This window comes from Cottoperca gobio, chromosome 19, assembly GCF_900634415.1.
Source record: "Cottoperca gobio chromosome 19, fCotGob3.1, whole genome shotgun sequence".
NCBI classification, from domain to species: domain Eukaryota; kingdom Metazoa; phylum Chordata; class Actinopteri; order Perciformes; family Bovichtidae; genus Cottoperca; species Cottoperca gobio.
The window spans coordinates 3,442,144-3,461,874 of NC_041373.1; the positions used below are offsets into that span (position 1 = coordinate 3,442,144).

The 19,731-nt window shown below is 40.1% G+C and overlaps 1 protein-coding gene across 1 annotated transcript in view; it reads right to left on the minus strand.

Annotated features, from left to right (window-relative positions):
* Positions 1-19,731, minus strand: part of dnah9 (dynein, axonemal, heavy chain 9) — a 126,631-nt gene that overhangs the window by 41,814 nt on the left and 65,086 nt on the right. Inside the window, 12 exon segments of the mRNA XM_029455857.1 lie at positions 2,622-2,826; positions 3,890-4,012; positions 4,096-4,331; positions 5,139-5,327; positions 6,758-6,877; positions 7,860-8,054; positions 8,836-9,066; positions 9,593-9,772; positions 10,339-10,419; positions 16,793-17,026; positions 17,243-17,404; positions 19,234-19,376. Of these exon segments, the coding sequence (XP_029311717.1) occupies positions 2,622-2,826; positions 3,890-4,012; positions 4,096-4,331; positions 5,139-5,327; positions 6,758-6,877; positions 7,860-8,054; positions 8,836-9,066; positions 9,593-9,772; positions 10,339-10,419; positions 16,793-17,026; positions 17,243-17,404; positions 19,234-19,376 (2,099 nt within the window).

A 19,731-nucleotide genomic window follows, 5' to 3' on the forward strand; every position in this document is an offset into this window, starting at 1 on the left:
CCTTGCAGTAATGCATACACATGATTATATCTGTTCCCCAGTCTCGCTTGGCTGCTTCTCTACCTTTAAAAGTCTTAGTTTTATTTTAAAGAATAAACTGCCCATTTTATCTTAATCTACCAACGCCCTAATTTTATTTATTTTTGTTAATTTTCAGACCTTTTTCAGGCAATATGTATCATTTACTTTTGATTTGATCAGCCTTTTAGATTATTCTGATTTGACAAAGGGCACACACATGACCTTGTGCTCTCCTAAATATCTGTGTGGAAGATGTGAATTCAGCTGATTTTGCCATCACCAATCATAAGGCAGTGCTTTTCCAGTTTCCTCTCCTCTCTCCTGACCACAAACCCCAAACACTAACTCGCTCTCGTCCCCTTTATCCTCTCTCTGTTCCTCGCTTCTGTCAAACCTTTACTGCCGCAAACACATTTTTTAATCCCAAAGAACAACAGAGCCTCACCATAGAAGAGCTTGGTTTTAATAACTCCTGCACAAAGGTTTTAGATGCTATAGCTCGAGCCAGATTTGAAGAGTCAAGTTCTCCTCCTCTGCCATGGTTGAATGAAGACATAAGGAATTTAAAAAGACAATGCAGGAAAGCAGGAATTGGAAGAAAGATAAACACAGTGTCTCCCTTGCGTCACTCAAACATCTGATGTCCACTTATCAGGGTTCTATCAAAAAAGCAATAAACTCAGACCATAAACTTATTGCTCCCCAACTCACACAGCCAGTAGAACCCTCCCCCAGAGAGATATATTTTTATGACAAAATAGTGGAGATTCGGCAGCACATCAACCTAAATATCAGAGAGCTTGATGCTGACTCCTGACCACCATAAACATTAAACCTCTTCTGTGAAATCTGTCTCTGTGGGGTCCCCCAGGGGTCCATTCTGGGTCCCCTTTAATGCTTTTTGCTACCCCTGGGGCAAATCTTGCTTAGCCACAGTGTAGACTTTCATTGCAGATGATTCCCAGGTGGTATGTCTCTTTAAACTTGGCACCACCGATGTTTCGAGTATTATCTATAAAAAGTTCCTAAGATTGAATGATTCTAAATCAGAAATACTGAAAATGATCCTCTTCAGCCCCAGCACTAGCAGCATTAACAATCTATCCTACAGTCTGGGTGCCTTATCAAATAACGTCAGAAATAGGCCCGTAACCTGGGTGTTATTTTTGACTCAGCGCTGTCTAAACACCTGAGCAACAAAAGACAGGTCTGGCTCCTGCCTACATCTGTGATCGGCTTACTCCCTATGAGCCTAATCGCTGCTTGAGATCCTCCAGCAAGGCCTTACTAATCGTTCCAATATCCAATATCCAATATCTCGCCCGGTCACTAAAGGTAACCAGGCTTTTGATGATCTCAGGTAGACAAATTCCGTGACCTCTTTTAAATCTCTTCTTAAGACTCACTTTTATTGTCTGGCTTTTTATATCTCTTTCTTTTCAAAAGGTTTTTATTGAATTTTTCAGCAGAAAAAACAAAACAAGGTTGGGCGAATATTACAGTGTTATAGAATATACACCAGAGTATATAAAGTAAAGCCCCCCCCAACCGCCCACCCCCTCGATTATCAAGAACAGGTATAAGTCACAATGTTTAAAAATAAAGAAATAAAAGAAATACAGCTATTTCCAGGAGTTATTTTCCATGACAAGGTTAATGTTGGAATGCATGTCATGCTATGTCATTTGGGTGTTATTAAAGTATGTTAAACAGGCTCCCCAGGTCTTAAAGAATTTCTTTTCACCGACTCAGAAGCATATCATCTCCAATTTAAGGCAGAACATTATGTCTCGGAGCCAGTGACTGAGTGCGTGTGGGCCACGTCCGTCCATTTGAGCAAAACTGTGCGTCTGGTGTGAGTGTGAGGCAAACGCAACCATGCGGTGCTCTGCACTGAACAGAGGGTATTTATTGTGACTACAGTATTTAAACTATTTTATCAATTTCTATATCTTGTAAATGTTTTAAGTACTTTGTAACTTAGTTTTGAAAGGTGCTGTATAAAGTGTGAGAGAGAAAACAGCTCCATCGTGGTACTAGAGGTCGAAAGCTCTACAGGGAACCATCAACTCCCACAAGTAATATCTCCATGTCACACACACACACACGCACACACACACACACACACACACACACACACACACACACACACACACACACACACGCACACACACACACACTCACACACACATGCACAGCCTTGCAGTGTCCCAGTGTCCGTTACTAAGGGACACAAAGCCCCTTAATTATCACATCCACTTAGTTCTCCGTTAATTGAAGGCACCAGCTTCTTGTGATGTTTAAGACGGAATGTTTTTCTGGCAGACGTGTGGCGTTAAAGAAGAGTAATGATGAGCTTCTGGAGGCCTACGACTCCTCTAACTGTCTTCTTTTAACTACACCTTAACAGAAAAGATGTTAGGAGCGGAATGCTTGTTTATTCTCTAATAGCATGACAGATGCTGCTTTCATCTCTGCTCAGATTCACTTTTACCTCCATTTCAGATGAAAAGGGATGTATCAAAAATGTCTATTTGCTGTTAAAGATCTGGATCAGGAAGTGTATCTCACAGCTTCCACTGACACTCTGACTTCCTCACCTTCAGCTGTTCCAGGTCAGGTCTCTCCATGCTGACCACTGCGGCCAACAGCTGCTCCACCAGACCGTCTCTGGTCACTGTGAAATTGATCAAGGTGCACTGGGCCTGCAGCTCCGGCTGGTAATGAGGGCTGGCGAGCTTGGTGTGCAGGATGAGGCGGAAACTGGGGTTGTACTCGCACTCCTTGTCTCCGATCTTTATGTACCTGTTTGGATAAACAAGGACCTGAAATCTTCTGATCATTGAGTAAAGAAAATAGAAGTAAAGACTCTAAAATGGGAAGATGTTACCACAGCAGTTCAGAGGATTCATCAATAACAGTAATGCTATAATGATGTCTTGTGTCATAGGTTTTCCTGTATGTTTAGTACACTTGTCTAATCAGTGGTACTCGAAGGATGTCATGTCCCTACCGTTAAAAGTATAAGGCTGGTGTTATTCTATATTTTCCTTATTCTCAACAAATCCCACGAAACAACAATACCGACAATGTGTTATTCTGTTGGTGGCTCTCAGTTTCAGTACATTGGTTCCTACTGAATACTTCAATCTTTAAAAACACATCATACATATATAGTTTCTTTTTTTTGTAAAGGCTCAGTATTTATATTCCAACAGCTGGCTGATATAGTATCTGCAGACTTCACTCAAATAGACAGGAAATATTGTCTTTTTTGGGCACTATTTTCAGTCAGTAGGTCGGTGAGTAGCAGGTAGACAAACTCTGTGACCTCTTTTAAATGTCTTCTTAAAACTCACTTTTATTAAGTAAAAGTGCATTATGTAAGTAGGTAGACATATGGGCAGGTAGGTAAGTAGTTAAGTAGGTATTTAGTTAGATAGGTAGTTAGGTAGGTAAGTAGTTAAGTAGGTATTTAGTTAGATAGGTAAGTAGGTAGGTAAGTAGGTAGGTAGTTAGGTAGGTAAGTAGTTAAGTAGATATTTAGTTAGATAGGTAAGTAGGTAGGTAAGTAGGTAGGTAGTTAGATAGGTAAGTAGGTAGGTAGTTAGATAGGTAAGTAGGTAGGTAAGTAGGTATGTAGTTAGGTAGGTAAGTAGGTAGTTAGATAGGTAAGTAGTTAAGTAGATATTTAGTTAGATAGGTAAGTAGGTAGGTAAGTAGGTATGTAGTTAGATAGGTAAGTAGGTAGGTAGTTAGATAGGTAAGTAGGTAGGTAAGTAGGTATGTAGTTAGGTAGGTAAGTAGGTATGTAGTTAGGTAGGTACGTATTTTCAATGTTAAGTTATTTTTAAAAGGTCTTCTTTACCTGCCCTTCTTAATGGTTTCTCTGCCCAGCAGAGGTCCAAGAACAGGATCCAACAGTTCCTCCACGTTCTCAATCAGAACCACATCACCTGCTGCCAGTGCGCTCTCTATGGAATCCAGGTATCTGTGAGGACAAAACAGCAGAATCTCTGTCAAAATGTTCTCCAAAAAATGACCCTCAACACATTTCACCGTAAAGCCTCTTACCCTCTCTGTCCGATGCGGATGACGCGTAGGTTTTCGCCGTATTTGGTTTTGATCCACTTGATGCCTTGCAGCTGGGGGTCCACCATGAGGGGCCAGCGTTGGCAGGAAGTGAGAATTGTTGCGTTCTCGGTGGACATCCTGTCAGCAGGAAGACCCTCGTTCTGCCACGCCGCGATGTCGGCATCGTCTGTCAGCATGGTCAGAGGGTCCAGGTCAGGGGTCACTGGGATGGGAACCTTACCGATGATAGTCATGAGTATGTATGAAATTTAAATACTTTTTAGCAAGGTGATGAAGTTCCTGCTAAGTGAGTTATACATAACAAACCAAAGTAAATAGTGTATTTGTTGTTAGCTGCGGATTGATCTTAAAGAACAACCGGTCGTGGAAGCAACAAAATAATCCCTGCGTCCCAAAAAAGCATTTTCCCCATAAATTACTATTAGAAAAGAGACGTCTGGAAAACTGTGGACATGACACCTTGAACTGTAAACAAGGTCAATTATTACTCTTTGCAATATTATTTTTGAATCCATAAAGGCTTTATAATTCCAAAAGTTCAAAAATTAAAACATTTAAATGTGTCACATCATCAAAGTGTTAAGTCTGGCGAGCAGGATCAACACAGCTGAGCATGTGCAGCGGGCACCATTTTGGAATTGAGTATCCAGTTGTTGGAAGAAATCTCTGCTGGCTGTTTACAAGGACAGTCTGAGAGGTGATTCTCTTCCAAATACTATAACTTTGTGTCTGATCATCTGAATGCTTGTGCTTGTTGCCAGTCTCACCTATTTTTTTTAGCAATTACGATGCACACTTTGTTAAATTCAATGTTATAATAACCCACAAAAAGGAAACCCAAGTTATTTCCTTTAATGTTGTCTTCACGCACAGTGATCCCAGCAGCATCAACAACTTGCACAAGCATCCAAGGCTGACAAATAGTTCTAAAAGGCGGATCAGCTGCCTTAACTCCAACATATAGTTACATTTTTAAGTAAGCACACGTTAGAAACAAGTATACATCCCACTTCATCCCCCACCTTCAGCTGACTGAGATAAGGCCTCCAGTTGCTGTCCATCAGCTGGAGCCTGTATTGTTTGGTGAAGTATCCAAGGTAAGAGATGAAGGCAGTGATGAGGAGGACGTCCCCACACAGAGTCATCTCCTGTTTCTTGAAGTTTTCCACGGCCTCCGCCCAGCGAACGTTCTCTGATGCTAGACCTCCCACCTGAAAACACAGGGACGGAGCACATTGTTTTTAGTTTTTTCTTACATTACTACAGCGCATTCCCCTCGGGCATCCTGTCAAATCTAATCTCAATTATTCTCCGGCTGCTGTCATCGATGCACAGCCTCATGAACAACAGGAAGTTTCCAGAACAACAATGCTACCTTCAAGTCCTAATTATCACCTCTCTGCTCGTGTACCAACACCTCTACTCTTTGCTGCAGCAATGATTCAATTTCCCTTCAGGGAACAATTAAATTCACCTTAATATTATGTCTCTTCCAAACTTGAGAGGACCAATACTTTGATACAGACTGTAACTTCTCAGCATGCATCACGGAGACACTGTACACCTCAGCAAGTTGACTGCATTTGCATAGATGTTTGCGAGCAGAGGAGCAGAACCTATCGTGCTTTTGTCAGGCCTTTTGAAATCTTCTCTTGAATAATTTAGATTAACATACTAACAGTGTCAACACTCATCTTTTTGTTGTGCTGCTGTCAGCAAGAGATTTACACACTGGCAAATGATGGTGGGATTTTCTATATGCGTGTGTGTGTGTGTGTGTGTGTGTGTGTGTGTGTGTGTGTGTAAACATATTTACCGACCACCTAAAAAATAGCTTTTGGGTATATGTGTGTATAAATACAGGTTTGTGCACGAGTGTAATGCAAAAGCTACAATATATCTGTATATATATCTCTATTCAGATTCATAGTTGTTAGAAATCATATATGCATGATATGTATGTATAACTTAAGCTGCTTATAACATAATGTATAACATAAAATGTGAACCATGTAGCTACAAATGATCAAATAATCCGCCAAGCTTTGTCCTGCAGTGAACAACACATGGTGAATACTGAGGAGATATTGAGGATAAAGAATGTGCAATGTCTGAATAACTTTGAACTTGAAATGACTCCATGTTTGTTTACATATTGAAACAGTATCATCATAAAGTCATGCACTTCCTGTTTGCACATTACTCTGAATCTGATGACTGTGAGCCACGTTCTGAAGTTATCAAGAGTTTCTCTTTTCTATGACTTCTAAGTTAATCTTTGGACATCTCTCCGTAAAATGTGTTGCAAAGGTCATACGGCGTTTGTATGTTTGGAGTTATGACGTTTGTAAATTGAGTCCCAACAAATTGTGTCCCATCAGGATGCATTATCTGTTCATAATAATGTATGTAACATATGTACATTTATGTATGTGCATTTAAGAAAGAGACATCACACTTACAGGTTATTTATATACATGTTCAAAAACACCAATGTGTACCCATCTGTATCTATCTGAGGTAAGGAGTGTGTGTGTGTGTGTGTGTGTGTGTGTGTGTGTGTGTGTGTGTGTGTGTGTGTGTGTGTGTGTGTGTGTGTGTGTGTGTGTGTGTGTGCATGTGTGTGTGAGTGACCCCTCACCAGGCGGTTGGCCAGGGTAATGATGCGCGCAGTTGACTCTGCTTCCTGTTGGCACTTTAGCTTGTCTGCGGTGGCTTTCTCAAACTTGGCTGTCAGCTTAGCCAGGTTCTCATTAAGGTGCTGATCGGCCACAAACACACAAACACACACACACACACACACACACACACACACACACACACACACACACACACACACAGGAATAAAGACACTTTGGCACTTGTTAAAATACAGCATGGTCATAAAGAATCTTTAAAGACAAAGAACAAAGAGCGCTCGAGTCTCTCTATGAAAGATACTTGGGACTGTGTGAAAAGTTGGCTAAAACTTATCACTCCCTCCACTATAGATTTATTTGGCATATGGAAGCAATTAGCACAAGGACAAACAGGATTAATCGGTGGAGAGGCACACAGGTTCAGTAGATTAGTTTGAGGATTGCTAATTCCCCTTGGCTCCGAACCCACTCTCCGCTCAAGTGAGCTGACTGAGGGCTGAAAAATGACAGAGAGAAGTCATGCTGGATCTTATTAAGAGTCGTCACTTTGCAGGGTCCCGAGCACCGCGCTCTGCTGTGGCTGATGTACTGAATGTCAAACCCCACTGAGAAACAATTATTTACAGCTGCTTTCAATCAATAAGGGTTTTTAGGTTGATGGATTTGGTTTTAGATTAATGAAGAGTAAAAGCCTTTAATAGCACTTCCAGCAGCTTTGTATTGATGACATGCTGGTTGTATATCACTACTGGCAGAGCTCATGTCAACTGTCACTCAAGCCATGATAAAATAATTCATATCCTGAATGTTTGCGTCAGCTTATATCCTCTGGTTGTTTTTATTTATTTTTCGGTGGCTTCAAATTGTTATTGTACTGCATATCTTCTGGGTTTGATAAAGTTGTTGATGTCTCAGAAATCATTAGTTGCTAGGTGCTGTCATTTTTCACCTCACATTCTGTTTTGTATAAAAGTTTAAAGACTCTCTTTAGTGTTTGTGTGACTTCAAAGAACAGAAAGTGCTTTCTTTGATATTATATCCTCAGGATCTTTTAAATAAACCTTTGTGCCCCGTATCCTCGGTCCAATGTGATTTGTGGCTTACATTGATTTTGCTCTTGATGGCGGCGAGCTTCTCCTGCGCAGCAGCCAGCTCTGCATTGGCCTTGCTCAGAGCCTGACGCTTGGGCTCCACCTCGCAGTAAACCTCGTAGAATTTGACAATGTTTAAAACCCAGGAGCACAGGCCGGCCGCCGCATTTGACTTGGAGGCCACCAGATCTGGCTGGAACTCTGGATCCTGGAGAAGATCCAACAGATGAACACAAAATAAATCTCTGATCAAACTGATCTGGGCAAAGTGTGGGCAACATGAAGTTTAGACTATGGCATTATATATATATATATATATATATATGCATTGTATATTACCGTACACAAATCATTTTCAACTGCACCATCTAGATCTGATTTTTCTTTTTTTAAGCAAATGCACGACTTCACTTCGATTTTATGAATATTAATAGTTGTATTAATATTAATTATCATTAATCTTTGTTAATAACCAGACTTGTTCATACCAGAACCGCAAAAAGATTCTCCCTTTTTTTCCTCCTAAATTCAATTTCAACAGATTAGTTTCACTGCTCAACTCCTTTTTTGTCAGATTAAAAAGTAGCCAAAAAACGTTTCTTGTAGTTTGATGTTTGTTGTGTGAAGAACACGATTTAACATTTGCCTTTGATCTCCGCTATTAAATATTAAAGGTCTTTTAGAAGACATATAAAATCCTGTTACATGAATAGTCTGGTATCAGTGTGGGGAATGTTGGCCTTATCTGCTGCTCTGACATACCTTTAATCTGCTCCATTGAACTTCATAATCAGGGCGGCTGTTAAATTTGTGACGCTAAATTAACTGGTAGATTTTCTGCAGCTGTCATTTAGCAGCCGTAATGTGCCACTGTCATGATAGTCACGGCCCTGCTAAATGTAGGACTTATTACTTGTTGAACTTGCCCAGCAGCAGACGCTGCACTGTTCGCACTGACTTGAATGAATAAGGCTAATTGAGCCGCTCACCTGCAGGTAAGGCTGAATAGCTTTCAGGCAAGAATCTGGAACGTTCTCCTTGTTGAAGGTTATCAGAGAGTCCAGGAACGCGTCCACTTTGGCCATCATCACCTTTGCAGCCTTCCAGCTGCGATCCTTTGGGACTTTTCCGCCGGGCGCTGTCAGGACCATGACTGCCGCTGTGACGTTCGTCACCGCCACCACCGGAGAGCCGAACGACTTTAACTCTGTCAGGTTGTTCTGCAGAAGGCGAGATTGAGGGAATAATGGATGGAAAATGGAAAAAGCTATGATTTAATTAAGTTTGAACAACTGCATATCTCTGCTGTCTCCTGAGGAGAAAGACGGAGAAAAAGGTTCGGATTAGACTAAAGGAAGAAGAACCTGTGCTGACTTTGAGAAGACAACAGGGAATTCTAATTAGGGCATCTTAAGAGAGCTCTAAGCAGTGATTGAACTGTCTGTTCTGCTTGTTTGAACAGAAAGCACCTTTTAAACACAGAGGGTGTTTTTGAAAATCCCAGAGGCTGCACAAAAACCTCCAAGGGATGCGAGGATGAAGTGAAATGCTTGCTGAACATAGAGAAGACATTATTTTAGCAAAGAGCTGGCTAAAGCCTGTGATTCAATAATCTTTTCCATAGTTCAAGGTGGCCTGTGTGGATATAACTTATTCCACTGAAGCAGCGAAAACTAAACCAAACAAAGAGAAAAGAGGCAAGAGTATGATCGATACGACATGGCGGGGGATCTGAGAGAAACTGACCTTATTGAGAGTGTTAAGGGCATCCTGAGCAGCAAGGAGAGCTGGTTCAGCCTTGGTTAAGTCCTCCTCGCAGTCTCTCTGTTTGCCGCTGACCACCACAGCAATGGCCGCCACCTTTTGCTCTTCCTCATCAGCTACTGCCTTCTCCTTGGACACCTTCTCTGTTTCTATCCCAACCACCTGGAGACAGCACTCAGGGTTTATTGTGGGGTTAATGCTGCAAGTTCAGTCAGTCACTTGGTTTTCACTGCATGGATACGACTCAAGAAATAACATCCTTAACAAGGCGTCGACTACCAGGAATGTGTAGCAAAGGGAGTAAACCAGTTGAAGGGCCACAGGGGCCCATTGTTGATCTCATATTTTCAAAATATGGCCCTGATAGTTTAAAACATTTACAAGAATGGTGTGCCAATGTTATTTTATACTATTTTAATTCTATTTTAGACTATTTTAATTCTGCTATTTTTATAATGGTACTTCAGACTCATTTACATCAACACTGTGATTATTGAACTGTAAATGCTCTTATTAATGTTAATATTTAACTCAAAATTATAAAAAAAACTTTGAGTGGCAGAAACAAAAGTTCCACATGCAGAAAATATAAAGACATATCAACAGATAACTGAAAACCTGTGCAAATACAACCCAACATATCAGCATGGATAGATACCACTATCCAGTATGTAAAGAAATAACAATGATATTTTTTGCAGTGTGTCTAAAGGAGCACATAGTCTTGCCTGGATCAGCTTGTCAGCGTCCTCGTTTTTCTGCTTGAGTTCCACTTCCTGAGCAGCCAGCTTGGCCTTGAGGTCATCCACCTATCAGAGGATGAGACAGGGAGACCACAGGGTCAGGAGGATGGGACTGGCTCATACTCCAGCCAGACTGGAGATCTGGATGAATGAACTGTACATCATGTTCACTAGACCACAATGAAATAGTCTCTCAAAATCCATATGCATATGTGTATATACGTAGGCTTATTTAAAAGTTAAAGGAACAAACTGCAGAGGAAAAAACATTTAACTTGTGTTTTACTCAACAATTTCAGTTTATACTTATTTATACTTCTACTCTTTTGTTATTTGACAGCTGTGTTGTTACTTAGTATTAACATTTGCATGCATCATCATTTAAATGTTGTTTACAGATTATTGCAACAGTACAATAATTCATTTTTATTTGCAAAGTTTGTGTTTTAAATATTTAAAAATGTCCCTCTGCTCTAAACTTTCCTAGCCAGAGAGACCAGGTACATGTTTTATCATCATGCATTCACCGTTGCATTGGGCACTTTGACTGCGTTTTTCATCTTCTTTGTCATGTTTTATGGCTTGCATGCATTACATATTTGCAATATCCTCCTCTGCAGTCAGCAAGAACCACACTCATTAAAACGCCATAGTATCACTGCAGGTCAAAAACTTCCACAGGTGTCGTTAAAGGTACAATGTGTAAGATGTGCCAGAATTTAAAAACACATTGCACCTTTAAAGAAAATACATTCATATTTTGTGAAATATTGACTTTCTTTCGAGGAAGAAAAGAACACATGCACTTACATGAGGGGAGTGGTCAATAACCTATTGTTGTCGGATTTAATGATATAGTAGCAATCAGAGAGTATAACACGGACACTAATGAATCCATTGCTATCATCTAATTGAATCTCTGGCGGTTTTGAAGGACCGATCATTTGTTGTTGTTGGTATCCTGGCTCTTATTAGTCATACAATCGCTGATGGAGTCTGATTGCAATTTAAATGAAACCTAAACATCTCCATCAATTCTTCAAAGAAAAAAAAAGATGACTCTGTGCTTTTGGAAAGTGGAACAAATAAGCTTCACAAGGGGCCTGAACCTTCGTGGAGTACATGTTGTGCGCTGCAGGATTGTGCCATGGACTGTGCATGTGACCTTTAACCCATGAGAAGGGATAACTGCTATTAGAACACATACACATACACAAACACACATACACACACACACACACACACACACACACACACACACAAAGACCAATGTCTGTCGTATAGATAATTAAAGCTGTTACAAACTCCTCATAACTCCCCGACAAACAGGGCACTGCGTTACCGTCCGACTCCATCACAATGTTGCGCTGGGGAAATAAAAACAGACTGTTTTTCATGCTTGTCTTTCAACTAATTAACAAACAGGAAATCAGGCCAGAGGGAAGACAGCTCTTTCGGGCTGCGACGATTCTGTGAAAAAGTTTCGGTCGAACACTAGACGAGCACCAAGTGAGCCATCAACATGACGAATAGGCAGGGGGGAAGAAACGAGGGGGAGGGAGAAGAAGGACAAACTAATTGGTGGGAAACATGGGTGATATTCAATACATGTGAATGGCTTCTGTGTTTCTCCACCGCAGATAGAAAATCCAAGTCTCTGCTCTGACTTTATAAAACTACCCACTCTCTCTTTCTGCTGCTGCAAATGTAGATTAGAACAATTGTTTCTTAAGGCAAAAAAAGATTTGATACCAAAGCAAGAGACTATATCCGTTCATGGGCTCGTGGTGATTCAGTATAGCTTCATTCATGCAACAAAGAGACATCTGGCTGTGTGTGTGTGTGTGTGTGTGTGTGTGTGTGTGTGTGTGTGTGTGTGTGTGTGTGTGTGTGTGTGTGAAGGTAAAAAGTCAAATGTTTCCAGTGATTATCCTTTTCAGGGAAACCCGTCATTTTTCTTTTTCCCAATGCAAAGAGCTGGTTTTGGTAAGAGTGACTATGACTAGTATTATTAGTCCTACTACTATTACTTCTCCCATTTTAGCTTATCCTACTATGCCTATTACTACAGCTGCCACTACGTGTTAGAAACAATTGCTACTTGTATTACTGGAAGACGGAAGCATCCAAAGGTAGGACACAACCTCCACAAAATGAAAGAGGACAAAAACATGGAACTAATGTGTCCTCTGGGGAGCAGATGACTCATACACTTACAGCATCTCCTACAACCCACCCCCCCCTCCCCCACACGCACACACACACACACACAGAGCAGCCCCTGGTGAGCCACAGATTCTCTTGCACAGAATGTTAAATAACAGTACTTATAACAGCGCGGCCATGAGTGTGGATGCACTAACAAAACAGGGTGCATTAATGTTGGCTTGCTGCTGTTAAGGGGTTACTCTCTAATTAGAAGGCTTCTCAGATACCATATGTATATATATATGTGTGTGCGTGTGTTGGCTCATTCCTACAGTAAATGGACAATGGGAAACAATAACAATAACACACGCAGGACTCTCTGTGGCTTTCAACAAATGAATGTCACTGATGTGTGTTTATGTATGTGTGTGATTTTGCGCGGGTGGGCATATGCATGCAAAGCAGTGGAGATATGTAGGGGTGAAATTATGTGTCTGTGTGGTTTTACATTCACTTGCACTGTGTAGTAGAGCCACTATAATTAGGGCTGCCTCACACACAGACTGTGTGTTGCATTATTCATATAGCTGTCTCCTGCAAAGCTGTGGAGATGGCAAACATTTGGACAAATGGATCCAGGTGTAGATATTAAAGACGGAAACATCAAATAAACATTTCTCATGACAATATAAAGGAAGGACAAAAATTCAACAGGAAGCTTAGTAAGGCTGTGTACAGCATAGATAAAGTATGGACACTACTACGTCTACAATACTACTTCTACTATACTACGTCCACTATACTACATCTACTATACTACATCTACTATACTACATCTACTATACTACTTCTACTATACTACATACTACATCTACTATACTACATCTACTATACTACATCTACTATACTACTTCTACTATACTACGTCTACAATACTACTTCTACTATACTACGTCCACTATACTACTTCTACTATACTACATCTATTATACTACATGTACTATACTACATCTACTATACTACTTCTACTATACTACATCTACTATACTACGTCCACTATACTACTTCTACTATACTACTTCTACTATACTACATCTACTATACTACGTCTACTATACTACATCTACTATACTACTTCTACTATACTACTTCTACTATACTACTTCTACTATACTACATACTACATCTACTATACTACATCTACTATACTACTTCTACTATACTACGTCTACTATACTACTTCTACTATACTACTTCTACTATACTACTTCTACTACTTCTACTATACTACTTCTACTATACTACTTCTACTATACTACATCTACTATACTACTTCTACTATACTACTTCTACTATACTATATCTACTATACTACTTCTACTATACTACATCTACTTCTACTATACTACATCTACTATACTACTTCTACTATACTACTTCTACTATACTACGTCTACTATACTACTTCTACTATACTACTTCTACTATACTACTTCTACTATACTACATCTACTATACTACTTCTACTATACTACTTCTACTACTACTATACTACATCTACTATACTACTTCTACTATACTACATCTACTATACTACATCTACTATACTACTTCTACTATACTATGTCTACTATACTACGTCTACTATACGTCTACTATACTACTTCTACTATACTACTTCTACTATACTACTTCTACTATACTACGTTATACTACTTCTACTATACTACTGTTCTACTATACTACTTCTACTATACTATGTCTACTATACTACATCTACTATACTACTTCTACTATACTACTTCTACCATACTACGTCTACTATACTACTTCTACTATACGTCTACTATACTACATCTACTATACTACTTTTACTATACTACATACTACATCTACTATACTACATCTACTATACTACATCTACTATACTACTTCTACTATACTACGTCTACAATACTACTTCTACTATACTACGTCTACTATACTACTTCTACTATACTACATCTATTATACTACATGTACTATACTACATCTACTATACTACTTCTACTATACTACATCTACTATACTACGTCCACTATACTACTTCTACTATACTACTTCTACTATACTACATCTACTATACTACGTCTACTATACTACATCTACTATACTACTTCTACTATACTACTTCTACTATACTACTTCTACTATACTACATACTACATCTACTATACTACTTCTACTATACTACTTCTACTATACTACGTCTACTATACTACTTCTACTATACTACTTCTACTATACTACTTCTACTACTTCTACTATACTACTTCTACTATACTACTTCTACTATACTACATCTACTATACTACTTCTACTATACTACTTCTACTATACTATATCTACTATACTACTTCTACTATACTACATCTACTTCTACTATACTACATCTACTATACTACTTCTACTATACTACTTCTACTATACTACTTCTACTATACTACTTCTACTATACTACTTCTACTATACTACATCTACTATACTACTTCTACTATACTACTTCTACTATACTACTTCTACTACTTCTACTATACTACATCTACTATACTACTTCTACTATACTACATCTACTATACTACATCTACTATACTACTTCTACTATACTATGTCTACTATACTACGTCTACTATACGTCTACTATACTACTTCTACTATACTACTTCTACTATACTACGTCTACTATACTACGTTTACTATACTACTTCTACTATACTACGTCTACTATACTACTTCTACTATACTATGTCTACTATACTACATCTACTATACTACTTCTACTATACTACTTCTACCATACTACGTCTACTATACTACTTCTACTATACGTCTACTATACTACATCTACTATACTACTTTTACTATACTACGTCTACTATACTACTTCTACTATACTACGTCTACTATACTACGTTTACTATACTACGTCTACTATACTACGTCTACTATACTACTTATACTATACTACTTATACTATACTACGTCTACTATACGTCTACTATACTACGTCTACTATACTACTTATACTATACTACGTTTACTATTCTACGTCTACTATACTACGTCTACTATACTACTTCTACTATACTACTTCTACTATACTACGTCTACTATACTACTTCTACTATACTACTTCTACTACTACTTCTACTTCGATCATTACTACTTTATGTTTCATTACAAAACAAGATGTCAGCCATTAGATTCTCAACTAGACTAGCAGCTGACTTTTTATTCTAGCCAACTGACGGGGAATATTGTATGTTCACCTCTGTATACAATTAGGGGCCGGTGTGTTGTAGCCAATTTTGATGTGTGCTATATGTGTGTGTGTGTGTGTGTGTGTGTGTGTGTGTGTGTGTGTGTGTGTGTGTGTGTGTGTGTGTGTGTGTTAGTGGCGCACCTGTGGGTAATCACGGTGGTTACGTAGGTTACATAGGGGAGTCACTGGGGAACAGGTGGGGAAATTAGGATCTAGGAAGGCACACAGTTTTTCAACAAAATGTTTTGGCAATCTATCAAAAAAAAGGCCACAATTTGAATTCCTTTACAACAGGTGGTGCAAAAGATGAGGTCCTCCAGAATATGTGTATCCGAACAAAAACCATCTACAATTGCACAGTTGAAAAACTGTGTGGCTTCCTAGATCCTAATTTCCCCACCTGTTCCCCAGTGACTCCCCTATGTAACCTACGTAACCACCGCGATTACCCACAGGTGCGCCGCTGACACACACCCACTCACACACGCACACACACGCACACACACCCACATAACATTTAGCACTTATCAAAATTGGCTACAACAGAATGTGGCTGTTTCTTTACTTAATCCAAGAAGTTAGTCGGTGTAGAAATGCAGGAGATTTGTTTTGAATTAATTAAGAGTGTCAGTTTTGTCGAGTTTAGTAAACAGCAAGAAGCCTCTGAGTGTGTGTGCATCAAGAAGCATGCAGCAAACATCAACTGTATTGGCCCATGTTATTACCAGTGTCTTTACCTTTGGGTTATGATTTAAATATCAGCTTTTCAACTGCTAAAGTAATGAGAATTACAGGATGTTAAAATGGGATTATTGGTCTCAAATGCTAAAAATTAGAAACTTAATTCGGAAAGAACAATAAATACATTTGCAAAATGAAAAAACAATATGATAGATGTAGCCTAGTCCAGCTCCTGGGGTCACCATGGTGTGTAGGAGCATTTTGTATGAAACCTGGAGCAAGTAGTAAATGGATGCTTGTGGACAGTACCTGAGCGGAGGTGCTGCTGAGCTTCTGCAGGCCGTTCTCCAGCCGCTCCATCTTGGTGGTGAGGTCTTTGCTCTTCTGGCCCAGCAGACTGCGATAGAGCTTGATCTGCTCCAGGAAAGACTTGGGCGTGGTGTAATTGTAGCGCCGCTCGTTGGCCAGGTACTCCTTGGACGTCTGATTGACACTCATGTGGACGTATGCCATGAATTTACTGACTGACTCCTTCACTTGAGGCTGCAAGAGGTATGAATCACAGAAGTGGTTACTTCACATTAAAAGAAGAGGACTGTGCAGATTTGGCTGCCAAGAAATATTTCCAGAGGCTTGAGCTCCGGATTTAATTCTCCGGGTCTCTAGCCTGAAATTTAAAATTATATTTTGGGAGTGCGAACATAAGTTTTGCGGATGGCTTCATCCCCGTGTGTATATTAAAGTACGAGCTGTTCTCACTTCAATCTTCTCCACCTCCTGGAGGAACTTGAAGCTCACTGACTCCAGCGCCTCCTGTGGCCACTCGTGGAACCAGTCGATCGCTGTGCAGTTCACCACTGCAGGGAACTTCCTGCTGCGAACCCTCAGTTTAGTCCCCACTGGAGAGAAACACAGAGCCACCTGCAATACGAGCACACAGACGGACACACTCACTAAAGGTCAAACAGAATTGATACAGCAGCCAGATCATAGTCATTTTCTTTCACTGTGAGTACAACTGGAGTCACAGCAGGGGATTCCTGCTCTGATTAGCAATTCTTCATGGTCAAGAGGGGGATTGGAAACATGTGAATTTGTTATTTGCACTGCATCAGGAGGCAAATAAAGCCTCCAGCAAGCATGTGAATTCGAAGAGTGTGTTGAGCTGCCGGCTACGTCAGACTCGACTGAACAGCTGGCTTGTTGAAAAGCTCAGCCAGATGCTCGATACCATTAGAAACAAACATGCAGAAGGCACACCCAGAGACACTACTGATAATAATCAAGTCTGGAGGAAGAAGTAGCTGCATGCTTATCTTACACTCTGAAGCTTCACCTAGCTGCTTTCAAACGGGAGGAACAGCATTCATTTTATTCAACATGCAGGATCTCAAGCAGTTTGCCTGCAACCTTTTTTTTGCTAGTGACCCCTTTATGTGAAACCGTGTCTTCATGGGACATCTTGTGAGAGGTTGCATGCAGGGCTGAATGAACCTGGATCAACATGAAATGTGGGCTTTTCTTTCTTTGCACTGTGGATTAGTGTGCAAACAGGGACTGTTCAATAGGCATCGAGATAAGTACATGCACCACAATCCAGTAGACAGACCTGTCAATGTACACAGAATGTCAATGTCAATGTATCTCTGACTGCTGAATCCAATATGTAAAGGTTCATCTTTACACCCTAATACAACTATCCATCAAGTACAATGCCCAGAGTAGAATACACACATAATCCTAATGATATGTTCCCCACAGTACTGCTTTACTACCTGCAGCAGCTTTGCCATGCATCAATTAAAAAATGTGTGGCTATTTGATAGGGGGCTGAACATTTCTTTTAATGAGTGATTTTTAGATGCATAAAGAGGTAAAGAATATGCAGTATTTCAAAAGAAAAAAGCAAATTCCAGACATAATTATAATAATAATGATAATAATAATAATAATAATAATAATAATAATAATAATAATAATAATAATAATAATAATATCCTATCCATAAATCATCTGGCAACCTCTTGAGAGTCAATGCTGGACCCACTGGTCCAGGTCTGATTGTAACATTGTAATAATTATGTAAATGTTTGGCCCAGGATTTAAACTCACCATGCAGACTTAGTTCTGAAGCAGATTAGCACATTATCCTTTCCATCAACACAGCCAAATAGTTAGAAATCCACTCTTTACAAGCCCATGCCCATGGGATTGGCTTCCCAATGCATTCACTCTCCAGCCCAGGGAGACTTGAGCTGTGAGCGAGGCAGGGGTGGAGGATGTGGGTGGTGGTGCTGCACACTGTAATAATGAACGGATAAGCAAACCCCCTAGAATCCTCTCTCCCCAGGGGAACAAAGCGGCTACCAGTCGGTCTAATTATATGCAGCCAAACGACGGCTTTTCTGCTCATACCGGTGACGTCCACAGCCTCCCAAGCATTCAAGTTCATCTGCAAATGTCAGGACAGAAGATTGTCTAGGGAAAGGCTTCATCATAAAGCCAGATGTTTGACCCAAGTATGAGGGTTTTTCATTTTGGAATGGTCAATTAGAGCGTGAGGCGGCATGCTATTGCCATATTAAGAGAGGGTAGAGATACAGATGCAGCTCTATGAGAGAGATTAATGGCAAACTTTCCCGGCAAGGAGAGGCACTGAGAAAAACTTTCTCTGGATGATGGGTAGTGAAATGCAGAAGAACACACACAGCTTTTTATCCTGTACTTTTCTGACTATTTGACTGGTTCACCTTGAGCTGTCTGCGAACCCGATCGATGAAGAACTTCCAGCAGTTTTCCCTTGTGTCCATCAATCCCGAGCCGCGGACCTCTGGCCTCACGCTGCCAATGATGTTCTCCACCTCGTCGTCTAGGAACAGCTCAGGAATCTCTCCTTGAATGAATAAAATCACCCACATTGGGAAGCATTCATTGTGACTTGTTTCAGTTTGAGAGCTAAACTTGTGTGAGAACTCTCCAGAACTTTCTTATCTTCTTAGGATCTGAACTGCCACTGGGAGTCTTTTATCAAATCTAGGTGTGCTAATAGTTTGGTGGCAGCAGGGGTTCATACAGAGGGCTTATGCTAATGAAGAGATCTGCTGTAAGTCACAGCCTCAGGAGAGGAGCAGAGCAAGGACTGTCGACATACAGTACATACTGCACCTGAAAGGTTGTGCTTAAACCAGGCACTTCCGGTTTCTATACTTTTGCCCTAATGTCCCTCTGGTTAGCTCTTCTGGTGTGAC